General features: G+C 47.4%; 1 protein-coding gene across 1 annotated transcript in view; it reads left to right on the plus strand.

The window, feature by feature from the left end:
• The window catches only part of ATP13A4 (ATPase 13A4), a 56895-nt gene that overhangs the window by 19648 nt on the left and 11867 nt on the right, over window positions 1-25380 (plus strand). The window contains exons 7-23 of the mRNA XM_068145654.1: window positions 163-297; window positions 695-767; window positions 2594-2725; window positions 4333-4503; window positions 6395-6552; window positions 9658-9846; window positions 10166-10227; window positions 10907-11057; window positions 13088-13174; window positions 14094-14247; window positions 14795-14906; window positions 16619-16743; window positions 17729-17892; window positions 18834-18956; window positions 20922-21001; window positions 22339-22381; window positions 23487-23596. Coding sequence (XP_068001755.1) covers window positions 163-297; window positions 695-767; window positions 2594-2725; window positions 4333-4503; window positions 6395-6552; window positions 9658-9846; window positions 10166-10227; window positions 10907-11057; window positions 13088-13174; window positions 14094-14247; window positions 14795-14906; window positions 16619-16743; window positions 17729-17892; window positions 18834-18956; window positions 20922-21001; window positions 22339-22381; window positions 23487-23596 — 2069 coding nt within the window. The remainder of the gene's footprint in view (window positions 1-162; window positions 298-694; window positions 768-2593; window positions 2726-4332; window positions 4504-6394; window positions 6553-9657; window positions 9847-10165; window positions 10228-10906; window positions 11058-13087; window positions 13175-14093; window positions 14248-14794; window positions 14907-16618; window positions 16744-17728; window positions 17893-18833; window positions 18957-20921; window positions 21002-22338; window positions 22382-23486; window positions 23597-25380) is intronic.

The following is a 25380-nucleotide window of genomic DNA, read 5'->3' on the forward strand; positions in this document are numbered from 1 at the left end:
GCCACTGCTAACAAAATTAGAAAGGGTGCTGGGAAACACAGTGCTTAACTCAATAGCTGTTATTCCATCCCATTCCTAACAGAATGGACTGGCAGAGTGTACTGGAGCCAATTAAACATGGCCAGGTCCTGAGCACTGCTCTCTCTCTCTCTCTCCAAACAGGTTTTAAATCCATTTTACGTGTTCCAGCTGTTCAGTGTCTGCCTGTGGTTTGCAGAAGATTACATGGAGTATGCCACTGCCATCATAATCATGTCTCTCTTCTCAATTTTTTTGACTGTGTATGATCTTAGACAGGTGAGACACCTCAGCTTTTACCACAAGAAGGATTTATTTCTGATGTCTGGGAGAGGCCAGGACATTAGAGCCGCTCAGAGGTTTAATCTAGTGACAGTGTATAGTCAGGGGTGCAGTGATCCAGTCTCCTAGTCACCATAATCTCTGTGTGGTTCTTTACCCACATCCTCCCTTCCCCATTCCAGCACTTTGCTTTGTAACCTTCTGTTGCACCTTTTCTGTAATTAGGGTGGGGATTTTCTTTCTCTGTGTGATTGTATAATCCCTGGCAGGGCCAGCCCCCAGTTTATAACAGCTCTCATAACCACAAATAACAAAAGGGGAATGGTTGTCAATGGGAGAATTGCTTCATGTGAGGAGTAAGTAACACTTCTGTATGTTCTGCTTTTATTTACAGCAATCAGTTAAACTGCACAAACTGGTTGAGTCTCATAACAACATCATGGTCACTGTCTGCAGGAATAAGGAAGGTGACTCCTGTACACTTCTTCCTTTACTGTCTTTCATTTCTGTGGCCATTTATATCAAACCCTAGAATGTACTGTATCATAGTCCTGCTAGAGCAGTTGCCTCTTCTGGCTCTCAGCTCAATTAACTGGCTTCTGCAGATGGGGAGAATTTGACCTAGAAGTGTGTTGTGGCACATCAGTTTAGGAAGGAGGTTGACTTGCTGGAATGAGTCCAGAGAAGGGCAACAAAGCTGGGGAGGGGTTTGGAGCACAAGTCCTACAAGGAGAGGCTGAGGGAGCTGGGGTTGCTTAGCCTGGAGAAGAGGACACTCAGGGGTGACCTTCTTGCTCTCTACAACTACCTGAAGGGAAGTTGTAGACAGGCAGAGGTTGGTCTCTTCTCCCAGGCAACCAGCACCAGAACAAGAGGACACAGTCTTAAGATGTGCCAGGAGAGGTTTAGGCTGGAGTATAGGAAGAAGTTCTACACAGAGAGAGAGATTGGCCATTGGGCTGCCTGGGGAGATGGTGGAGTCACCATCATTGGAGGTGTTCAGGAGGAGACTTGATGGGGTGCTTGGTGCCATGGGTTAGTTGTTTAGGTGGGTTGGATTGGTTGATGGGTTGGACACGATGATCTTGAGGGTATCTTCCAACCTGGTCTGGTCTATTCTATTCTATTCTATTCTATTCTATTCTATTCTATTCTATTCTATTCTATTCTATTCTATTCTATTCTCTCATGTTAGCAAAAACTTTGCAGCAAAATAATGTTGCTGGGTTTTTTTTCTCCTTAAAACACTGCTGACAAAGCCATCCATATAGCCACTAAGTGTCTGGGACTCTGCCTAATTACTCCATGCAAAGTCTGTTCATTGCCCTGGTATTTAAAGCACAACTCAAAAAGTTGTGGTCAGACTAAGAAATGCAGACCCATTCTTCTCTTCAGTGGAAGAATAACCATTGGTTGGGCCCCTGGGGGCATGAGAAGGAAGTCTGCAGTTCAGACTGCAGGTTCAACAAGACCAAGGGCAGGGTCCTGCAGCTGGGTCGAGGCAATCCCAGGCACAAATCCAGGCTGGGCAGGGACTGGCTGGAAAGCAGCTCTGAGGAGAAAGACTTGGGGGTGCTGGGGGAGGAGAAGCTCACCAGGAGCTCTCAGTGTGCACTTGCAGCCCAGAAAGCCAATCAGATCCTGGGCTGCAGCAGGAGAAGTGTGGCCAGCAGGGCAAGGGAGGTGATTCTCCTCCTCTACTCAGCTCTGGTCAGACCCCACCTGGAGTACTGCCTCCAGTTCTGGAGCCCCTGTTACAGGAGGGATCTGGAGGTGCTGGAAGGTGGCCACAAGGATGAGCAGAGGGCTGGAGCACCTCTGAAGGGGGCTGCAAGAAGGCTGGGGAGGGACTTCTCAGGCTCTCAGGTAGTGATAGGACTAGGGGGAATGGAATGAAGCTGGAGGTGGGGAGATTCAGGCTGGAGGTGAGGAGGAAGTTCTTCCCCATGAGAGTGGTGAAGCCCTGGAATGGGTTGTCCAGGGAGGTGGTTGAGGCCCCAGCCCTGGAGGTGTTTAAGCCCAGGCTGGATGAGGCTGTGGCCAGGCTGATCTAGTGTGGGGTGTCCCTGCCCATGGCAGGGGGGTTGCAACTAGATGATCCTTGTGGTCCCTTCCAACCCTGACTGATTCTATGATACCATACTATGACTGATGCCTTGGCTTTTCCAAGGTTTGGATGTTGTATTCTTAGGTTCTACTTGTGGCCCTTTGCTAATCAACCACTATAGAAGTAACCCCCTATTTAGCAGGTAATTCCATGGAGCACAAAGTTTGCCTTACGTGTCACTTGCAGGTTTCCAAGAGCTGGAATCACAACAGCTTGTTCCTGGAGACGTGATGATTTTGAAAGAGGGCAAAACCCTTTTACCTTGTGATGCCATCCTGATCAGTGGGCAGTGCACTGTGAATGAGAGCACATTGACAGGTACGGCTGCTGCTTCCCAGGCTTTCCATCAGAGCATCACTACAGCCCTGTGGCGTCAGCCAGTGACACAGGACATGCAATGCTCTCATGTCTGACCCTTATAGCACCTGGCTAGCCTAGGAGGGGCTGCTTTTGCTTGTTTGCTGTCATGGAGAGCAAATTGTAGTTAGCCTAATCTTATCTAAACAGACAAGATTGTTGAGGAAGGGCTTGAATTGCAGGGACAGCTGTTTGATCAGAGTGTATAGGCCAGACTCCATCTTGCTGTTTACTGCTCACAGCTCTGCTGGTGTGCTGATGCAGCAAGGTCACCACGGCCCTGTGACTGTGCTTGCAGTTTCTCATAAGATAGCAGCATGTGAAATAGTTACTTACAAGATATGAGTATGTGAAACAAAGTGTATGTGAAACAAAGACCTTCTGAGAAAGGAGGTTGTGGAGTTGCACGTAGGCCTAGCTGCAAGTAGGCTGGATATTATGATGTAACCCTGGACTCACAGCTAATAGAATAATGACACCTGTGCATACTTAGCTGCTGAAGATACTATACAAGCTGTGCTTTTGAACAATAAAGTTGAAGCCTGATTACCAATCATATTGATTGTCTGCTTCCCACCGCAACACAAGGTGGACTTCAACATGAGCAGTTCATCCTTTTCTTCCTTTCTGGTGTGCAGGACTTAGGAACAGATCCTCTGATCAGAAAGAGTGGACAGTGAAATGAGGAGGACAGGAGAAGAAACAGGAAGCACAGAGCAAAGCTGTTCCCACAGTCTGCTCAGGCTGTAGAGGTTTCTCTGGGTCACTCTGAATGTGTTGTCTCTGCTTGTTGCAATATCTCCAACCTGCAGGAAGGTCTTTCTAGCCCTCCAGACACAGCAGTGAAGGACACACCTGGAGGGAGAGTTCACTCCAAAGCAGGGGTTTTGGTACAAGAGATGTTCATAGCTCTGCTGCTCATCTTTAAATCTGATTTTAGGCTGAATTGGCCAGAAGGTCAGAGCTGTGAAACGGTGTGTAAATACCAAACTCCAGAGACCCCCTTCATCTAGAGAGCTTTGGCTGTCAGAAAATATTTCTTCTGCGTCACCTTAGCATCTGCTCTGATATAGATAGGATATTTGTCAGCTGTCAGGCATTCAACTAAGGCTTCTTCTTTTTACTGGGAAGGGGGAGTAGGAAATACCACATTTAGCCTGCTTAAGGGAATGGTGTAGTGACCTGCACATGAGGCTCAAGCTAGGGAAACAACTTGTGGCCATGGCATGGAGTCATGCAACACCAGCTGAGGTGTGTTTTCAAACCTGTGTATCCACAGCCAGTGAAAAGAGTCCTTGGACTGCTTTTGCTTCTCACACTTACACAAAGCTGTTGTGCTGATGAAAAGGAAGAGCTTTCCTCTGGCACAGGCTGCTTGCTTGCTAGGCTTCAAGCTCTTGTTTACTCCAAAGGTGTCACAAGAAAGAAATAACACTCTCTGGGCTGGTTTCTCTAGTGAATACCTTTAACTTAGCAGATAGCAGTTTAGATACTGGATGTAGTTGCAAGCCAGAAGGCTGATTTGAAGATGTACTGCAGTTTTCCTAACCTGCGCTCCTCTCCCCTAGGGGAAAGTATTCCAGTCACAAAGACTCGCTTACCCCAAGCTGATAACTTCATGCCCTGGCGAGTGCACTGTGCAGAGGATTACAGAAAACACGTCCTCTTCTGTGGAACAGAGGTCATACAGGCCAAGGCAAATGACAGAGGAGCAGTGAGAGCTGTGGTGCTACGAACTGGTCAGCCAACATTCACTTCGCTTTCCCATTCAAGCTTTTTCCTACTGAAACAGTCTGACTTAATGTGCCCAGTCACGTTAAAGCTGAAGGCATTATCCCCAATTCACAGCAGTCAGGTGGAGAATTGATATCCTGGCTTGGGCTGAGCTGTTGTGCACTGGTTCTGTTTGCTTGGCATAATGGTTGCAAAACCCACTAGTGACTGAATTTGCTCAGCTGGAACCCAGCGAGTGGGTCGTGAGGTACCCCAGGGGCTCCTCTTGAGTTAACTCAGGGTGTGTGGGCAGGACACAAGGGACTTCAGTCTTACTGAAGGCATAGTGGTGGCTTCTCTGAGGAGGAAGGCTGTGCTCTCTGCACTTACCAAAATGGAGATTGGCATCCAGGCCACAGTCTGTGAGGAATGCCACAGCCTTTTACAGGCAACAGGGGACAGCACTAACTGTGGGTGTGTGAGGTGTGAGCAGGTCTTTGACCTGCTTAGCTGGTTGGCACAGCTCCAGGATGAAGTGATGGAGCTCAGGGAAGAGGTGAGTAGGTTAAGAAGCATAAGGGAGAGCAAGAAGGAAATTGGCAACTTTCACAAACTGATCTTTACAAATGCAGCTCAGGAGACAACTCCTAGTGGAGCAGGGGAGTCGATATCCTCTCATCAGCGAGCCCCCAGCCTTCCTGCAGTAACTCACATGTGCAGGGCCAAGGGGAGCAGGTAGCTACCTGACAAAACAAACTATACAAATGGAGCAGATGTGCTCCTTTAAGAAGCACACCACCCACAGTGCCCCTGCAGAACAGGTATGAGGCTCAGGTATGAGGAACTGGTTGAGAGATGTTGAGGTTCAACAAGACCAAATGCAAGGTCCTGCATCTGAATCAGGGCAATCCCAAGCACCATTACAGGCTGGGCAGGGGCTGGCATGAGAACAGCCCTGAAGAAAAGGACCTGGGGGTGCTGGGGTATGAGAAACTCAACATGAGCCAGCAGTGAGCACTTGCAGCCCAGTGAGCCAATCACATCCTGGGCTGCAGCAAGAGAAGCAGAGCCAGCAGGGCCAGGGAGGTGATTCTCCCCCTCTGCTCCACTCTGTGGAGACCCCACCTGGAGTACTGTGTCCAGTTCTGGAGCCTCTATTACAGGAAGCATCTGGAGGTAGGGCCAGAGAAGGGCCACGAGGATGATCAGGGGGCTGGAGCTCCTCTGCTATGAGGACAGACTGAGAGAGTTGGGGCTGTTCAGTCTGGAGAAGAGAAGGCTCCCAGGAGACCTTCTTGTGGCTTTCCAGTATCTGAAGGGGGCTACAAGAAAGCTGGGGAGGGACTTTTTAGGGTGTCAGGGAGTGATAGGACTGGGGGGAATGGAGCAAAACTAGAAATGGGTAGATTAAAATTGGATGTTAGGAAGAAGTTCTTCCCCCTAAGGGTGGTGAGAGCCTGGCACAGGCTGCCCAGGGAGGTGGTGGAAGCCTCATCCCTGGAGGTGTTTGCAGCCAGGCTGGATGTGGCTGTAAGCAACCTGCTGTAGTGTTAGGTGTCCCTGCCCATGGCAGGGGGGTTGGAACTGGCTGATCCTTGAGGTCCCTTCCAACCCTGACAGTTCTGTGATTCTGTGATTACAGAGAAGAGTTTTGCTTTACTGCTGAGGCATTGAAGAATTACTCCTCCTTAAGGCAAAAATAACTTTTCCCTAAGTTCTGCAGAGCAGGTCACAGACACTGAAATAAAAGATCTGAGCCTCCTTTCCTCAAGGACAGAAATTTTGACCTCTCTCTGGGTTTTTCTGGGGGTTTTGCTTTGGTTGGTTGTTTGGTTTGGATTTTGTTGTTCTTGTTTTCCTTCAGGGAACTTTTGGACATGTTTTCCCCTTGAAACCTTTTTAGCTTTGTCTTTCTAGGTTTCAACACAGCCAAAGGAGATCTGGTGAGGTCCATTCTCTACCCCAAGCCCATGAACTTCAGGCTGTACAGAGATGCTCTCCGGTTCCTGATGTGCCTCATAGCCTTTGCAGCCATTGGGATGATCTATGCTGTGTGTGTGTTTGCACTTAATGGGGTGAGTTACTGAATGCAGGAGCAATGGTCAAACCCACTTTCAAGAGACTTGTTACTTGAGTGCCTTCATGTAGAAAAATATGCTCCTTGTCACTCTTTCTGAGCGGGCACCTCCAGACAAGAGAGATGTGGAGGGGCTGGAGCCACTGCAGAGGAGGGCAAGGAAGCTGTGAAGGGCCTGAAGAATAAATCTGATGAAGAGTGACTGAAGGAGCTGGGGATGGTTAGTGTGAAACAGAGGAGGCTGAGGGGAGACCTCATGGCTCTCTACAACTACCTGAAAGGAGGTTGTGGAAAGGTTGGTGCTGGTCTCTCCTCACAGGTATTTAGCAATAGAACAAGAGGGAATGGCCTCAAGCTGCAACAGGGGAAGGTTAGACTGGACAGTAGGAAAAAAAATATCATAGGATAGGATGGGATAGGGTAGGATAGAGTAGCGTAGCGTAGAGTAGAGTAGAGTAGAGTAGAGTAGAGTAGAGTAGAGTAGGGTAGGGTAGGGTAGGGTAGAGTAGAGTAGAATAGAATAGAATAGAATAGAATAGAATAGAATAGAATAGAATAGAATAGAATAGGAATAGGAATAGAAATAGAATAGAATAGAATTAACCAGGTTGGAAAGGACCTCAGAGATCATCAAGCCTAACCTATCACCCAACACCATCTAATCAACTAACCCATGGCACCAAGCACCCCATCCAGTCTCTTCCTAAACACCTCCAGTGATGGTGACTCCACCACCTCCCTGGGCAGCACATCTCAATGGCCAATCTCTCTCTCTATGATGAACTTCTTCCTAACATGCAGCCTAAACCTCCCCTGGTGCAGCTTGAGGCTGTGTTGTCTTGTTCTGGTGCTGGGAGAAGAAACCAGCCCTCACCTGGCTACAACCTCCCTTCAGGTAGTTGTAGAGAGCAGAAAGAGAGAGAGTTGTAGGCAGAGAAAGAGTGGTCAGACCTTGGCACATGCTGCCCAGGGAGGTGGTGGAATCACCAACCCTGGATGTGTTTGAAAGTTGCTTGGATGTGGTGCTTGGGGAGATGGTTTAGGGGTGAATGTTGTAGATTAGGTTGGACTTGACAATCCCAGGGCATTTTTTCCAACCTGGATGATTCTGTGATTCTGTCTAGGTGTATGAGGCCATTTTACAGTGTGCTTGAGTTTGTGACAGTACACAGCCTGGCTTACATTCATTTCCAGGGTGCTGAAGCCTGCTGTTCCCCACTAAGTAATTTCTTCTAAGGTCTTGGAAAATCCTGTGCAAGCACTGCATTTCCTAGCAGCAGGATGGAGGTGAGGTTAGGGAGGGTAATTAAGGTCTTTCAGTGTACCTAGGGCCCTGCCCTTTCAGTCCCTCCATCTCTGGAGGGTTTTCCTGAAACCCTTTTAAAACCAGTCTACTCATTGTCATGCATCAAGGTTAATGTCAGCAGTAGCTGTACACTGTAAGCCACACTTCTGAGCCTTTCAAAGCATAGTTGCTTTAGAACTTCTTCCAAAACTTCCAAGGCATCATCTCATGCCTTGATAGCGATCTGCCAATCTCTTCAGGTCCTGACTTGCAAAGCTTCTTTTCTTCTTGAGATTGATCTACAATCAACTGGTGCAGAAGATTAATTCCCCTTGGGATATTAAGGGCAGTGTGGTTAAGGACATAGCTTAGGGTCTGCTTGGCAGTTTTCTCTCTCTTTCCTTTATTTGCTTTTATTTTTATCTTCCTCCTTGCAACATGTAAAATACATGCTGATGTTATCACAGCAGCTGAAACTCTCTTTTCAGACTGGTGTGAGATTCAGTCACACAATCTCCTAACTGCTTTCTCCCCTGTGACTGTCTTTATCTAAAGGAGCCACATGCTTCATCCTAACGTGAAATGGATTCAAAACACTATCAACCTGCTGCCTTCAGTGGTCTGAAACAATAGCAGTGAAGAGAGAAGGGATCAGGATGAAAATGGAGCACATCAAATGCAGCATGACTTATGGTCAAAGACCCAAGCTCAGAAGCAGTGATAGCAGAACTCTGTGATGGTTTGGCTGTGCTTCTGAACTGTGGGTTTGCTCTAGTTTGCAGTGTCTCAGCTCCCAGTCCTTCAGCAGTGCTGTTGGCTGCCAACAATAACAGTGCTGACATTCAGCATGCTGGCAGTCATCTCTACACCAATCTCTAAGCTCCCAAGTTAGAGACTGCTTTTAGAAACAGACCTTTCACTTCCAGGTCTCTTCCTAAACATAAACACAGTTTCCTTTCACAATTCCTAGAACATAAAGTCAGAAGCCATCACTTAACTCATGCATTCTGCCCTCCTTTTCAGCACCATCCCCATATGTCTCACCTGTCACCCTAGCAGGGAGTGCAGAGCTGTGCCTGTAGGCAGTTGGATGAATGCCCATACAGATGGCAGATTCTTGTGTGCTGTGTCATGGGAAACTGGGCTCGAGTAAGGGTGCGGTAACCTGTCTGGGTTGCTCAAACTGATGTGCTTTAGAGGAGACTCTGAGCTCTGCCTGACAGCTTTGCTGGCATGGAGTATGAAGGAAGGCCTGGAGACTGCTCTTAGCAGTGGCATAGCCTTAAAGCTTTTGGCTAAATCAAAGCAATTAATTCCTTAGGGAGACCTTCTTGTGGCCTTCCAGTATCTTTTAAGAGGGCCTACAAGAAAGCTGGGGAGGGACTTTTGAGGGTGTCAGGGAGTGATAGGGCTAGGGGGAATGGAAGCAAAATAGAAATGGGTAGATTCATATTGGATGCTAGGAAGAAGTTCCTCCCATGAGGATGGTGAGACACTGGCACAGGTTGCCCAGGCAGGTGGTAGAAGCCTCATCCCTGGAGGTGTTTCAGGCCAGGCTGGATGTGGCTGTAAGCAACCTGATCTAATGATAGTTGTCTGCCCATGGCAAGGGGGTTGGAACTGGCTGATCCTTGAGGTCCCTTCCAACCCTGACAATTCTATGATTCTATGAATATGCAATAGACCATGGACAGAAAACAGCACAGCCTGAGGCACTTGCAGCTTACTGGAGGGAGATGAGGAAGGCTACACTCAGCCAATCCAAGCTGTGCTGCTTGCTACCCTCTTGCTGATAATTGCTCTTTGGGTTTGTGCTAGGAGGAGGCAGGAGAGGTGGTGAAGAAGGCTTTGGACGTTATCACTATTGCTGTCCCCCCAGCCCTGCCAGCTGCCTTGACAACAGGAATCATTTATACCCAGAGGAGGCTGAAGAAAAAGGGCATCTTCTGCATCAGCCCACAGAGGATCAACATGTGTGGACAGCTGAACCTCATCTGTTTCGACAAAGTAACTGCTGTGTGGTGGTTCCTCTCTTACTAGTGATGGGAGCCACAGTTGGGGTGGGAGAGTATGGGGTTTAATAGTGCATTTCCAACTGGATCTGAGAAAGACTCTGAGCAGTCCTGCATTCTGCTGTTTGTGTTGTCTGAGCAGACACTGTTCTGAATGGTTGTTTCTCTTGCAGTCTCAGGATTGACTGGTAATACTTTTGGCTCTGTGCTTTGCTGGCACTTTATGGACAGTAACTTCTTAAACCAAGTCTTGCTTTTTATTCCTCTTGGCACTCTCCTGTGGGAAGTTAATTTAAATGTGCATTTTAACTTAGACTGGCACCTTAACAGAAGATGGCCTGGATCTTTGGGGCTTGCTGCCCTCTGAAAGAAACTGGTAAGCCTCCTTGACACCCCAATGGCATTTACATTTGATGGGGTAGTGACTGGATTCTCCTCCTAGATGAACAAATCTGAAAGACAATTCATGTCAAACAGCAGAGTGAAGCACCTTGTGTTTAGACTTCCAGTATTATTTCTATAGCCTCTGGAAAAAAGCCTCACCCCAGGAGTCCAGGCACAGATGAAAGGATGCAGCCAGTGTTGTCAGCATTTGTCACAGCATGGCCAGGCAGAGCAGTCTGCAGCAGACATGCTAGGTCAGATCCCAAAGCAACCCCTTTAAGACGGGATGCTGCTGTTATCCACAAGGCTGCCACTCAGTTCCTTTCAGTGCCCAGGTGTTTACCCATCTACATTTCCAGAAACAAGTGTGCACAAAGCTGCTCCAACTTCTACCAGCCTCACAGCTGAGGACAAGCCTCTCAGAGGAGATATTTTACAATAATCTCTTCCCCTCTCCATCCCCATGGACCCCTTACCTCTGCACCTCTGCACCTCTTCTGAGCATATGCACCCCAGCCCTTAACAGCTGCATGGGAAGCAGCTCATGGGGAGGACCAGACCCCAGAAACACATTTGTGTCTGACCATGGGATAGGACTTCAGCAGTGGCCTAGCAGTCAGATGTTGTTTGCTATCACTTTATGGTAATTTTTACATTCTCTTTCTCCTTAGTTTCCAGGACATTCACAAATTCCCTGGGGACCACAGCCTCCCCTGGGGGCCAGCATTCAGAGCAATGGCAGTTTGTCATTCACTCATTGCTTATGAGGGCAAGATCCAAGGAGACCCACTGGATGTGAAAATGTTTGAGGCCACGAACTGGGTAAAGCTGGTTTTTGGGTTTATGCAAATAGTGGTGGGGAGTTGTGTCCCAAGCCCTCCTGTGCAAAGAGCCACCTCCCACACACAACCAAAAGAGCTGAAACCTAGAGGAGATTTGTCATGATTAGGTTTCTGGAGGCATGTTCCTTGTTTCAGCCTAGAGCTTTCAACTAAGGGTACTTTGAGTCCTTTGCCCATTTGATTGGAATTGGTGGATATTATGTGAACTCCACGGGTTATCAACTCTAACTGTGGCTATTGCCACCTAACAAGAAGTCCCAGATGTGATTTATACACAGATTAAGACTGCTTTTACAGAACATGGCTGATTTACACACAGTCTAAAACTGCTGTTACAGAACATGTTTGGTTTATGCACAGACTGAGACTGCTTGTACAGAACATGTAGATTTCTGCCAGCTTTGAGCTCTCCAGACTTTGACATCTGACAGAACTGTGCCAACGTGGAGATACTTTGACCAATTCAGATTTGAAATCCCATGGCCCTCTGAAAGCTCTCTGCTTTCAGTCTTTGTCCCTCTGGTGGTTTGAGCCTTAACTGGGACTTAAGAGCTCAGATGGGGGCAAGGCTGAGAATCCCTCCCCTGCTCCCCCCCTCCTCTTTCCCAATAGAGAGGAAAAGAAAGGGAAGGAGCAAAACCACTAAGAAATAATTTGGAGTTGGCTTGGGAGTAGAGAGGTAAAGAATTTTCTTTATATATATATTTATTTATTTATTTTTCTCCATATATATTTTATATATTAAAAATATATATATATTATATATATAATATATATATAGTGTGTAACAATTACAGATAGGGTTCACAAGGATGAGGAACAAGGATGGATGGGGAAAAACTATGAAATACAAAACCAATCCTTTGCAGAGGTGTGGATTTAGCAGGGAGGACCACGTGGCAGAGAAGCAGGGAGCCAGCAGCAGTCCTCATCCAGGCAAAGGCAGGGGCCAAGAGCACCAGTGCCTGCAGTCTCCTCCTTTTTATAGGCTTGCTGGACAGGGAGGGGGAGTGGAACAAACTAACTCAGTTTTCCAGGGGGAAAACCCCTGCAGGGAGGGCAATGCCCTCACAAGCCCTACCCCCCCTGCTTCCAGGATGGGCATAATCCATCACAGTCCCTTTACCTATCAACAGCCACCAGTGCTGCTGTTCACCCTCTGATCAGTTGTAGAGGGGAAGCAATGAGCATCTATGAAAACTAAAAGGCTGCCAAACTGAGATGGCAAAGGAGAAAACAACCCAAACATAATTGCCTGGTGGAAGGCATAGCCACAGGACACTGCTGATGCCAGACAGGAGATTGAGGGCAGGATTAGTTGGTTTGTGTGGGTGACAACATCTGTGCTTAACACCTGTTTGGTTTGTACCTGCAAAATATGTAAAGCAGGCAACTTTCAGGGAATAAATTATGTGGTAATGACAGGAGTTAGAGGGTTTTATTTCCCTGGGGAGATCACTTTGCCGTCTCAGCCTTAGGCAGACACCTACCAAAGTTACAAAGGAAACATGAACAATCCTGTTAGATAATTCTTGTGGAACACTCTGTGCCCTTTAACACCAGCAGATGTATTTGTTCCTCACAGTCATGGTGTGATGATGAAAAACAACAACTCCATCTTACCTGTGGAGTGCTTTGAGAGCAGAGAGGTTTCTACAGGCATACAAATTCCTGTTCATTATTTGCTCATTGGGTGTAGGTCATAGCCAAAGAGTTTTGAGTGTTTAGGTGGGTTGTGATGAAGAAAGGGTTTTGTGCCAGTGAGAGGACATCCTCTGTTTGCTGTGTGAGAGGACACCAGTACCTTAGTGCAGCTGGTGAAGCTGTGGATTTGATTGCCAAGGGAGGCAGAGGGTTTTCCATTACTGGAGGCTTTTAGTGTAAGATCAGGTGGACCCTCCCCTCATGACTGAATAGGATACCTTGTTCTGAGGGAAGGAAAACTCTGAATGATTCCTTTGAGGTGCCTTTCAGCTGTGATCTGAAAAATGTTTGCTTTTCAATACACAGGTGATAGATGATTCCAGTGGACACCAGATGGAAGGTCCAGGAGTCACACACGCCGCCGTTGTTAGACCTGGGCCAAAAGCCAGCAGTGTAAGCTGTTAGCAAAATCCAAGTCACACTGTCAGTGTAAGAGTTCAGCTTTCAGAAAACAAATGCTTAGTTGTCCTAGTCCAAGACAGCTCTTTCAGACTTTATCTTCCTTGTACTGCCTGCAGAGAGATTACTTTGCTCTCTCCAATTAAAAAGAGATGCTCAGGGGAGCCTTACTGCTCACAGCAGAATTAGAGGGATGCTGGATGACAGATTGCACAGCTCAGGAGTTTGCCTGTCTTGGTGGCTTGAGACTCAGTCCAAATTCATCTGAGTGGTGAAGATCTCTAAAAACCCTTGAGAATGCAGTAGAGTCTGATGGCTCATGTCAGAGAGTTGCTGGTGATATACCCCAAAGGGGTACTTTCAGACATCCATTTTCCCTGTGCAAGACCAGTGTAAGACCTGGGAGTCTTGCTAGAGAAACAGGAGTACTGAGTTCCTTTCAGCAAACTACATATAACAGCCTGCTAAAACTGGCAGTGAACTTTTCCTGCTGCTTAAGCTAAACATTTCTGTACACATTTCACCCCCTCTTTTTATACCAGTCCTTGCAGTCCCACAGTGACAAACCAGCCCATCCTATGTGGTTAGCTTCTTACCACAGCCCAAAGGACAGACCCGGAGAAGAGCAGATTTAGTTTGGATGTTAGGAACAAGTTGTTCACTATGAGGATGGTGGAACACTGGCACAGGTTGCCCAGGGAGGTGGTTGAGGCTCCATCCCTCTAGGTGAGGCTGGACAGGACTCTGGGCAACCTGATCTAGCTGGGGATGTTCCTGCTGCCTGCGGGGACATCAGACTAGATGACCTTTGGAGGTCCCTTCCAGCCTGGACTATTCTATGATTCTGTGAAAATCTTTTGACCTGAGTTTAAAATCCTTGCTGCAGTATCTTCTCCACTTGCTTTTCTCTTAGGCTCCAGTGGAAGGCATCACCATTTTACACCAGTTCCCATTTTCCTCAGCCTTGCAAAGGATGTCTGTCATTGCTCAGGAGATTGGTGGGGAACAACAAATCTTCACTAAAGGGGCTCCAGAAACGGTTGCCACGTTATGTAGAGCAGAAACAGGTAACTGATGTTTATGAACTCTCCCTCGAAACACATCTGTGTATGTGACTTTTGATGGTGCTATGAAGTGGAAGGTTCAGATGACACTTCTGGGTCCCCAGGTTTATACCTCAGCCTGAAAATTTAGTCCTTCTGTTGTGCTCCAAGTCTAGGACTAAGCTCTCAGAGAGCCTTTCTCAGCAGAGAAAGACTGCTAGGAGATAAAAGCAAGAACCAACTCTTTTGCAAGGTGTACAAACTCTGCCAGAGTAGGTAGCTGAAAAAAGCTTTCTTATCTCCAAGCCTTTGGAAGGCAGCTAGAAGAGCACAGCCCCTTCATGACAGACTAGAAGAAGGTAAGTCTTTGCAGAATGACTTAGGGTCCTGAGTGCAAAGTGACAGAGGAGAGGTAATAATTTTCTTTTTGAAGTTCCTTGATGTCCTTGGCCTGTTGCTAGACTCTAGGTGTACCTGCCCTCCGTGACAGGAACCTTCCCTGCTTGAAGGCTTCCTTTCACTTGAAAGCTGTCAAATGCCCTGATGATCTGTCTTTTCCTCTTTTGAACAGTCCCATCCAACTTTGAAAGCAAGCTCCTGCTCTACACAGCACAGGGCTTTAGGGTCATTGGACTGGCATATAAACCTCTACAGGCAGGGAAGCAATCCGCTGATCCAAAGAGGTAAGCCATTGACTGCTTCTTAGCAGCACCTTTCACCTGCAGGCTGGTGGTGCCTCCCATTGCCACAACACACCTGCCAAGAACTGGGCTGTAGCTTGTAGGGTTAGGATTTACCCTTCCCCCACCAACAACTGGACATTCACCCCCAGGATGGAGAGTTACCTCCAGGATAAATCACCAGACTAGCTCAGAAAGGTTTGGAAGCAAAATAAAGCTAGATGTACAAAAAGTGAGCTAAGTATAAAATGGTACAAGGTGATAAAGCATGTACCAAATATATTTACGCATATTTACAACTCAGCAATCAGAAGTAGCCCCCTGGGCAGTCCAGAAGGACTGCTAGCAACCTTCTCCCTGCCTCCCTGCCCTGGTACCTTCAGAGACACAATAAGAGTCAGTTGAACCACTAGAAGTTCAAAAGGGGGATAAGGGAGTAGGCCATGCAAGCAAAAGCTGAAGAGAGAGAAGCAGCAAAAAGGGAAGAGAACTTCTGTGCAACCAAGCACAAGCTATCCAGTGAATTAATTGGATGATTAAACTCCTCAGTGACTATTGTTCTGTGTCCAATCCCTAATTTCATTTACAATTAGGAACTAGGTTAAAGTGCCAGCTCCGAACCTTAACAGCTGGAGTACAGTTTTGATAGATTCAGGCCAGAGGGAGTCTGATACTTAAATCTGGATGTAGGACTGTTTGAGAATGGGTAGAGGACACTTCACTACATCGTGGTTATAGCACAGGCCCAGAATCACCAAGGTGGGAAAAGACCTCAAAGATCATCAAGTCCAAGCTGTCACCCAAGACCTCATGACCAAACCATGGCACCAAGTGCCACGTCCAGTCCCCTCTTGAACACCTCCAGGGATGGGGACTCCACCACCTCCCTGGGCAGCACATTCCAATGGCTAAAGACTCTCCTTACATAGTTCTTAACTTTGGATCACCAGAGGAAGAATAACTCTAGCACACTCTGTAGCCTAGCACACCCCTCCCTCAGTCTATTGTTTCCACCACTCTCCTTGCTAACCTCCCCAGGCTTTCAGCTGAACAGGAGTTGTGGGTTGGCTGGTTGGGTTTTTCTTGCCTGGATTTTTGTTATGCTGGCTCCCTGATGAAGGAGAGGCAGCAGATGACCCCCATTACACCAGCACACATCCTAAGGTGTGTTGGTTGTACAGTCCTCAAATGGGAAGGACTGGTGTGTGTGGACTTTCCCAATCAGAGCAGCGTGGTTTGTGAACCTTGCAGGAAAAACTCAAGGTGCCTCTTCATGCTGGCTAAGGGTTCTGCTTGAATGGAAACCAGCCTAACTTATCCATCAGGCTTCCTGTTGGCATGTGGAGTAGATAGCTCAAAACTGACTCTTTGGATTTGGTAATCAGGCAAACATGAGCTGGAAGCTGGCTATGTACTGACCTCATTCTTCAGAACAGGGGAAGACAAGAGCAGAGGGATGAAAAAACAAGTGAAAATCCTCCAGACACAACCAGCACCACCTGCTGCCAGTGGCAAGCAAACCCTGATGATGTTGACATAGAGCCACAAAAGACAGAGAGCCTGGGACTGCTGGCAACTAACAAGCTACTTTAATTCTTTGGCGTTAGGCGGGATGACCAGCAGTTATAACTGGCTGTCAGCAAGTTCAATGCAGGCCAAAACCAGGCCAAAGGCTAAAAGAAGAATTAAATCCATCTTTCTTTTCTTCACTTTAGGGAGGAGGTAGAATCTGATCTGACATTCCTGGGTCTGCTGATAATGGAGAATCGATTAAAGAGGGAGACAAAGCCTGTCCTGGAAGAGCTCAGTGCTGCTCGCATCAGGAGTGTTATGGTCACAGGTATCTGCAAAGGGGGAATTATTTGTGTGGCCACTGGCTCATGCAGGGAGTTCAGTGATGCTTGAGTGAACAGTCTGCTGCTTTGTCACCACCACTGGCACAGGCATCTGCATCAGTCCAAGAAGCATCTCTGTTGTAACAATGACATGAGCTGAACCATACAGGCTTATGCCCCTGACAACTTCACCAGGCTGTATGAGGTACCCAGCTCTTAATCTGCCCCACTTTCACCACAGAGCAGAGCCTTCCTGTTCCTTTGATGGTTTCCAGTGAGCCCATTTGTTCTCCCTGGTAAGGGAATCAGGTGATATGCACAAAGACATGTTGTGGCAGAACCCTTCTTTGTAGGGCCTCATGAAATCCTGTTATAAATGAGCAGAGATGGAGCATGGGTGCCAGGACAAGTCACTGAAGCTTGTGACATCTGGTAACTCATGCCTACCATCCCTATTTATTGCACTTTGTTCTTGGAGGGCTGGTTTGGATCCAGATAGAACCACCCCTAGTTTTGCCATGGACATTTTTCCATGAGTGACACAGATCTTGTATTCTTGTCTGCACCCCTTGCAGCACTCACCCTGCACTAAAGCTATCTAAAGCCAGCTGATGGGGATCAGTGATACTAGCAGCAACCTTGCACTGAATCCCTTCTTGCTTTCTTCAGGCTGAATGAAAACATTTCACTTTCAGATGGAAGTGAAAATACTTTGTTTCCAGATGCAAAAGGCTGAGTGAAAATATTTCCCCTCCAGATGGAAGTGAAAATACTTTGTTTCCAGATGCAGACACCTTTAATGATTGGGGCTGGCCCTGTCTGCAGGGTTTTGAACTTCAGCCAAAACTTTCTTAGGCACAGCTACAGAAATCTGACTGAATCTTGTGGCTATGTTTGAAAACTTGGAATTCAGGAAGAGTCTAATGCTTCCTCCACAACCAATTCCTCATTGCAGGCACTTTCAGATGGCATTCCTCTTGATTTCTCTAGGTGACAACATGCAGACAGCTGTAACCATTGCCAAAAATGCTGGGATGATTCCTCCAACAGACAGAGTAATTCTTGTGGAAGCAAACCAACCACCTGGAGCTTTTTCAGCATCCATAACCTGGAAACCACTAGAAGAAAACAGTCCTGAAGATCATGGAAGCCTGGTGAGCATATAAGAAGCAGGTGTTGAGCAGCAGGAAAGCAAACTAGAGTGACTAAATAATGCAGTGGGATTATGCTGGTGGAACAGAGACCAGTCACTTACCCCTGTCTGCATGTCAGAATGTGATGTGCCAGAAAAGTGTTTGAAAAGAAGGGATTTTGGTAAAAAATGTGCTCCCTTAGAGCTTCCTTCCTAGCATATTACCCTGTGAACAAGTTGCTGCTAACTACCTAGCTGGGTCTGAGAGCAGCTTTGCAGAAATGAGGAGGATTTGTCTCTAGCCCCCGTGCTTAGCTGATGCCAGTGTAAGGCATGTTGCCTTTCCCTGCAAGGTGCCTTTGACAGTGTAGCTATGGACTTAAAACCTGTGGAACTGCACTGAAGGAACCAGCCCTGTTCCAGCAGGCAGAGAGTGGGCACTTCCCACAGCCTGCAGAGTTAAAACACAGGTTAACTGTTGGGACACTGCGTACACACAGTGCACCAGACTGGGTGTGTTAAGAAGTTGTATTTCTCCAGGCATCTCCACAAAGACACTGAGACAAAGACCAAGTTGTTCTCTTCCTGAAGAGTATGGCTGAAGGTGCTGAACCTTCTATGAGGAGCATTAGGCTAGTGGACAGGAGTCTCTGCAAGAGCTTTAGAGAGGCTCCTTTCTACCAAAGATCAAGCTGAGCAGCAGCTTCACTGTATTTCACCTCAAAAGACAATGCTGAGGGCCAGCTTTTAAGACATAAGAAACATCCCTTTCATGCTGAAATTAATGGCATGATATGCCTAAATCCCTTCACAAACCCAATCAAAGGCAAGGGGCCTCCCAGAGCCCTCACATGTGCATGTGCCCTCCCTGTGGTATGTCCTTTTCTTTGTCTGTAGTAGTGTTTGTGCACACAGAAGTGTTTGCAAGCCTGGGAGCAGGACTCTTTCTGTCTTGTTCTGCAGGAGGATGGCAGCCAGAGTGAAAGAAGAATCAGGATGGCATTGGGTTCAGGCCAGTATCATTTTGCCATGAGTGGAAAATCTTACCAAATTATAGCACAGCATTTCAGGCACTTACTTCCAAAGGTAAGGTCTGGACTATTTAAGTAGAATAGTCTAGTTGAGTGGCGTCCCTGCCCGTGGCAGGGAGATTAGATGGGAGCATCTCTAAGGTTTCTTCCAGGCTAAGATGTTCTGTCATTCTATGAATTGCCATCCAGTAGATACATGCAGTGCTACAGACTGGGGTCAGAGTGGCTGGAGAGCAGCCAGGCAGAAAAGGACCTGGGGGTACTGATCGACAGCCAGCTGAACAAGAGCCAGCAGTGCGCCCAGGTGGCCAAGAAGGCCAAGGGCATCCTGGCCTGCATCAAGAATAGTGTGGCCAGCAGGAGCAGGGAAGTCATTGTGCCCCTGTACTCTGCCTTGGTTAGGCCACACACTGAGTCCTGTGTCCAGTTCTGGGCCCCTCAGTTTAAGAAGGACATTGAGACACTTGAAGGTGTCCAGAGAAGGGCAACAAGGCTGGGGAGAGGCCTTGAGCACAGCCCTGTGAGGAGAGGCTGAGGGAGCTGGGGTTGCTTAGCCTGGAGAAGAGGAGGCTCAGGGGAGACCTTCTTGCTCTCTGCAACTACCTGAAGGGAGGTTGTAGACAGGAGGGTGTTGGTCTCTTCTTCCAAGCAACCAGCACCACAACAAGAGGACACAGGCTCAAGCTGCACCAGGGGAAGTTTAGGCTGGAGGTGAGGAAAGAGTTCTTCCCAGAGAGAGTTGTTAGCCATTGGAATGTGCTGCCCAGGGAGGTGGTGGAGTCCCCATCCCTGGAGGTGTTCAAGAGGGGATTGGATGTGGCACTTGGTGCCATGGTTTAGTCATGAGGTGTTGGGTGACAGGTTGGACTTGATGATCTTTGAGGTCTCTTCCAACCTTATTGATTCTATGATTCTATAGACTGTCCTGATGTAATTAGCTGAACAGATCTGTACCAGGACATCTTTTGGGAACAATTCTAACCCTGAAATATTTACAGGCTTAATGAATCTCTGACACTAATTTATGGGGAAGAATGTGACAAGCTAGATTGTTTCTGCACCTGAACAGGGCAGCCCTGCCTTATGGTGGGAGGACATGACTTAAAATGTGTGCCCTTGTCTCTGGCCCTTGCACAGCTCTGATTCTGTTACATTTTGGATAGCAGGAGAAAATGTGGTATGGCACAGAATCACCAAGGTTGGGAGAGACCTCAAAGATGATCAGGTTCAACCTCTCACCACAGACCTCATGACTAAACCATGGCACTAAGTGCCATGTCCAATCCCCTCTTGAACACCTCCAGGGATGGGGACTCCACCACCTCCCTTCAGCATGACTTTTCTGTTTGAAAACAGAAAGGATAGTCTCATGAGTTCTCTTCTAGTAGTTCTCTGCAGGTAGCCTGTGTACATCAGGTAACTCAACTGACACAGAATCACACACAGAATCACAGAATTAACCAGGTTGGAAAAGACCTCAGAGATCATCCAGTCCAACCTATCACCCAACACCATCTAATCAACCAAACCATGGCACCAAGTGCCTCATCCAGTCTCTTTTTAAACCCTTCCAGTGATGGTGCCTCCACCACCTCCCTGGGCAGCACATTCCAAAGGCCAATCTCTCTGTGTGTGAAGAATTTCTTCCTAACATCAGCCTAAACCTCCCCTGGTGCAGCTTGAGACTGTGTCCTCTTGTTCTGTCATTGGTGCCTGGGAGAAGAGACCAACTCCCAGCTGGCTACAACCTCCCTTCAGGTAGTTGTAGACAGCAATAAGGTCTCCCCTGAGCCTTTTCTTCTCCAGGCTAAACAGCACCAGGCTTCCTGTCCTTAATGTGATTGTGATTTTTTCAATGTATAGAAGATTGAATCCTTGACCATCAGGCTTTCCTGCTTTGGAAGTCTAGCATCAGTTTGGACACTTGAAGTTTGGGTGGTTTCCATTCACTAGAATCACTGTGACTCTTGCCTCAAGTGCTTAAAACAAACACTCCCTTTTGTTTTGTTCCTCCTCACAGCTCCTGTTGAATGGGACAGTTTTTGCTCGGATGTCTCCTGGTCAGAAGTCCAGCCTTGTGGAAGAGTTTCAAAAGCTGGAGTAAGTTCCTAACGAGCTCTAAGAGTGAGGAAGTGTTTGATGAATTTCCAGGCTTGAAGAGAGTGTAGTACCAGCTAGACTTAGTCTAACACAGCATTTCCTGGAGGTGCAAACCATGAAACTTCCACAGACATGCAGCCTGGCAATGAAATTCCAAAAGCCTGCTAAAGAAGCGACGCTGAAGTCCATGTTGGTTTGGTGACCCATCGAAAACCTAACAGTCCCATGGCTCCGGGTTTAGTTGGTTCCCATCATCCTTCATTCTTACTTCTCTTTCTGGGCTGAAGTAGGGACACTTGTCTACCCAAGATTCTTAGAAACATATCCCAGCACTGCAGCTTCTCCTATGCCAGCAGTCCTTTGGCTGCACTGCTGCTGACTCAGTGTGATGGGCTAGAAACCATGTCTGGGCAGTCTGGATTGGTATGCCTTGTGCTGCTCACAGTCACAGAGGCATATATACATATATATATTCCTGAGTTCCAGATGCCTTGTTGCCTAATATTCAGCTGTTTCCCAAGTCTCTTGAAGACCTTCATCCTCACCTCAATTACCTAGGGCTTTGCCTTAGAGCAGGGTAACCATTAGGCTGTTTCAGATTTCAGCCTGGTGTGAGCAGTTGTGAGCACCCCAGCCACTGCCTGGCCTCCCTGGACCACCATCAAGGCCTCCCAGTGAGAACTTCCCCAGCACTGAAATCCAAGCCTCAGCAGTAGAAGACAAAAGTGAGTCAGCTCCTGAAGCATTAGGCTGATTTTACTTGGATGCTGCAGATACAAGGATTTACTTGCAGGGCTCATGATTTCACAGGGTCATTTCAGCCTCAGGGTGGGGAACCATCTTCAAATACCCTTTTAAGCCAAGTTCCCCTTCTCATTCTACTCCAGCTGCTTCTGTCGTTCTCTGTCTGCCCCAGGAAAGTCTGGCAGGATGGAACTCCAAAGCAGAGTCCCTGTTCATGTCTATTCCCAGTGCCCATGAGGTACCAGTGCCTGTGGACCTTCCTTCCTGAGCAGGGTTGTCACCATTTAGCCCTTTTCTCTGTAATGATTGACTTTAAACCAAGTGATGATGGGAGACTGAGTCTGTTGCAGAGAACATAAAACTTCCTGATAATGTATTCTCCCGTCCCTTACAGCAGAAACTCTCTGCTGTGTGCACATTTGAGTTGCCAGCCCAAACCCCATGCACAGTCCCAAGTCCTGAGCTTGTATTTCAGGCTTTCAGCCCCTCAGAAGGGCTTGCATGACTTGCATGGAGTAGGCTCTGAGTTTATTCCCTCCTCTTTACAGTCTCACTTTCCCCAGAACTAAACTGTAGGTCACTCTGTTTTTCAGTTACTTTGTGGGCATGTGTGGAGATGGAGCAAATGACTGTGGGGTAAGTGAAAATTCTTCACAATATATTGATGTAGAAAGTGGGAAAGTAATACAATGCCAGTAGAATATCCCAGCCTGAGGAGATGCTGGAGGTGGGAGAGCTATGCTTGCTCACAGCGCAGCTGGACTGGCAGCAGTACTGATTCAGGCCTGGTCCCACCGCCCGCAGCGTGGTGCTTACCACGGAGGAGCTGCCTTAGGCAGAGGTTGCTGCAGTTTGTGATCTCAAGGACTGATTCATTTCCTTCAAAAAAACTGTCAGAGGATTCTCTGAATGCTCTGCTGGGGTTTCTGTCATCATCCTGAATGTCTGAGAATGGAGAAGACTAAGACGAGGAGGAGTCTCCATGGGAAGCAGCTGTAGCCCTGCAAGGTTTTTGTAAATGCACATGTTAGAAGGCAAGAAAGAATTTTGGGTTGTTTTGTCTTCCTTTGCTTTGTTTTGTTTTGTCTTCCTTTGCTTTGTTTTGTTTTGTTGTGTTTTATTGTGCTTTGCTTTATTTTGTTGTGTTTTGCTTTGTCTTGCTTTACTTTGTTTTGTCTTCCTTTGCTTTGTTTTGTTTTATTTTGCTTTGTTTTGTCTTGCTTTGCTTTGTTTTGTTTTGTTTTGTTTTGTCTTCCTTTGCTTTGTTCTAAAAGGAGTGGCTCATGTTCAGGAGGGACACACAACTCCCTCCTGGGCAGGTTCAATTCACACCACGACCTGACACGTCCTGGTGGCAGTGGCAGCAATGTCACCCAGGCGTTGAAGCACTCACGCAAAGTCCCGAGGATTCTCCTGGGGGAAGCTAGCAGAGAACTTGGGCTGTCTACATAAAGTGTGACTGCCAAGACATGCTGACAAAGGAGGCAGAACCAAACCTGTCTGCTGAAGCTGGTAGTGGATAGCTTTAGGGTGTGTGGAAATAGACATTCCCGTGCTGTCATCCCCCATTGTTCTGCACCCAACGCCTTCACAACATCCTACTGGAGGAATCTTTTGGGTGGAGGATGTCCCGGTAGTGAGAAGAGCCTGCTGTTCACAGAACAAGGGATCATTTCTGGGCTTGCATGTCAGTTGTTGTGTCCTCCTGTTTGTGAGTGCTGAAGAAAAATGTGACTTTCAGGCTCTGAAAGTGGCCCATGCGGGGATATCGCTGTCGGAGCAGGAGGCGTCTGTGGCGTCACCGTTCACATCCCGAACCCCCAGCATAGCATGTGTGCCAGAGCTGATCAGGTAAGCATGGGCTTTTGATTCCTCTTTCAAAAAGGAGACAGTTCCCACTCACAGAATCACAGAATTGTCAGGGTTGGAAGGGACCACAAAGATCTCCTTGTTCCAACCCCCCTGCCATGGGCAGGGACACCTCACACTACAGCAGGTTGCTCACAGCCACATCCAGCCTGGCTGCAAACACCTCCAGGCATGAGGCTTCCACCACCTCCCTGGGCAACCTGTGTCAGTCTCTCAGCACCCTCATGGGGAACAACTTCTTCCTCACATCCAATCTGAATCTAGTTTTTTTCCATTCTCCCCAGTCCTTATCACTCCCTGACATCCTAAAAAGTCCCTCCCCACCTTTCTTGTAGCCCCCTTCAGACACTGGAAGGCCACAAGAAGGTCTCCTCAGAACCTTCTCTTCTCCAGATTGAACAGCCCCAACTCCCTCAGTCTGTCCTCACAGCAGAGGAGCTCCAGCCCTCTGAGTGATTGCCCATTGGAATGTGCTGCCCAGGGAGGTGGTGGAGTCACCATCACTGGAGATGTTTAGGAGGAGACTTGATGGGGTGCTTGGTGCCATGGTTTGGTTGATTAGGTGGTGGTGGATGATAGGTTGGACTCGATGACTGTGAAGTTCTTTTCCAATCTGGTCTAGTCCATCCCATCCCATCCCATCCCATCCTATCCTATCCTATCGTATCCTATCCTCTCCAGTACTGTTAGTACTCCGATAACCTGTGAAGGCAATTCTGTTACTTAGAGTCCTGCTAACTGGATGGCTAAGCTGGAGAAGCATTTGGTATAAGAAGTAAATTACAGAGATAATGATATATTTGGCTAAGTAAAGTGCACCATGCAAGTATGGATGGAAAGCAAAAATGTTCCAGGAAGGAAGCTTAAGAAGTCATATCCAAAGTGCCAAATACACCTTGCAGTTGTCATTTACTAGCATATGTAACAGAGAGGAAGATTCACATTGAAGACCACCAGGAGATCAGATTCTATGATAATCTTTGATCTAAATCTCATCCTCTAAACCATTCAGATCCTAGTACAGATCCAGTGTCTGTTTTTCCTGCATCCAAGCAAAGCATATTCAGTTGTGAGGGTGACAGAACACTAGAACAGGCTGCCCAGGGGGGTTGTGGAGTCTCCTTCTCTGGAGATATTCAAGACCCACCTGGATGTGTTCCTGTGTGACTTGGTATAGGTGATCCTGCTCTGGCAGGGGGGCTGGATGATCTCTTGAGGTCCCTTCCAGCCCCTACCATTCTGTGACTCTGTGACTGGCACCTGTGACACCAATATTTTGCTTTCTGGAGCAGATGAGTAACCATGGAGAGGATGTTACCTTGTGCATTACTAACTGCAGGAGGAGAGAATAAATAATAAACCTTTATTAGAATAGAATAAACCAAACCAGGTTGGAAGAGACCTTCAAGATCATCGTGTCCAACCCATCAACCAATCCAACCCACCCAAACAGCTAACCCATGGCAAAACCAGCTAACCCATGGCAAACAGCTAACCCATGGCAGAGAGGACTTGCTTATTTGAACTGACTGAGCAGCTTCCTGGCTTTGTGTGCTTTTCTTCATATTGTTAGCTGCACTATTAATGTCTCCTGCCCTGTTAATGTCTCCTGCCCTGTTAATGTCTCCTGCCCCATTAATGTCACCTGCAGTATTACTGTCAGCAGGAGAACTCACTGGGGTAAATTGTACATGGATGTAAACTGGGAACACAGATGACTTTTGCTCACATCAAGATTCCTGCAAATGAATATTTTACCTCATTCA

The sequence above is a fragment of the Melanerpes formicivorus genome, unplaced genomic scaffold, assembly GCF_026170545.1.
Source record: "Melanerpes formicivorus ecotype bairdi unplaced genomic scaffold, bMelFor1.0.p_v2 SCAF_12, whole genome shotgun sequence".
Lineage (NCBI taxonomy): Eukaryota > Metazoa > Chordata > Aves > Piciformes > Picidae > Melanerpes > Melanerpes formicivorus.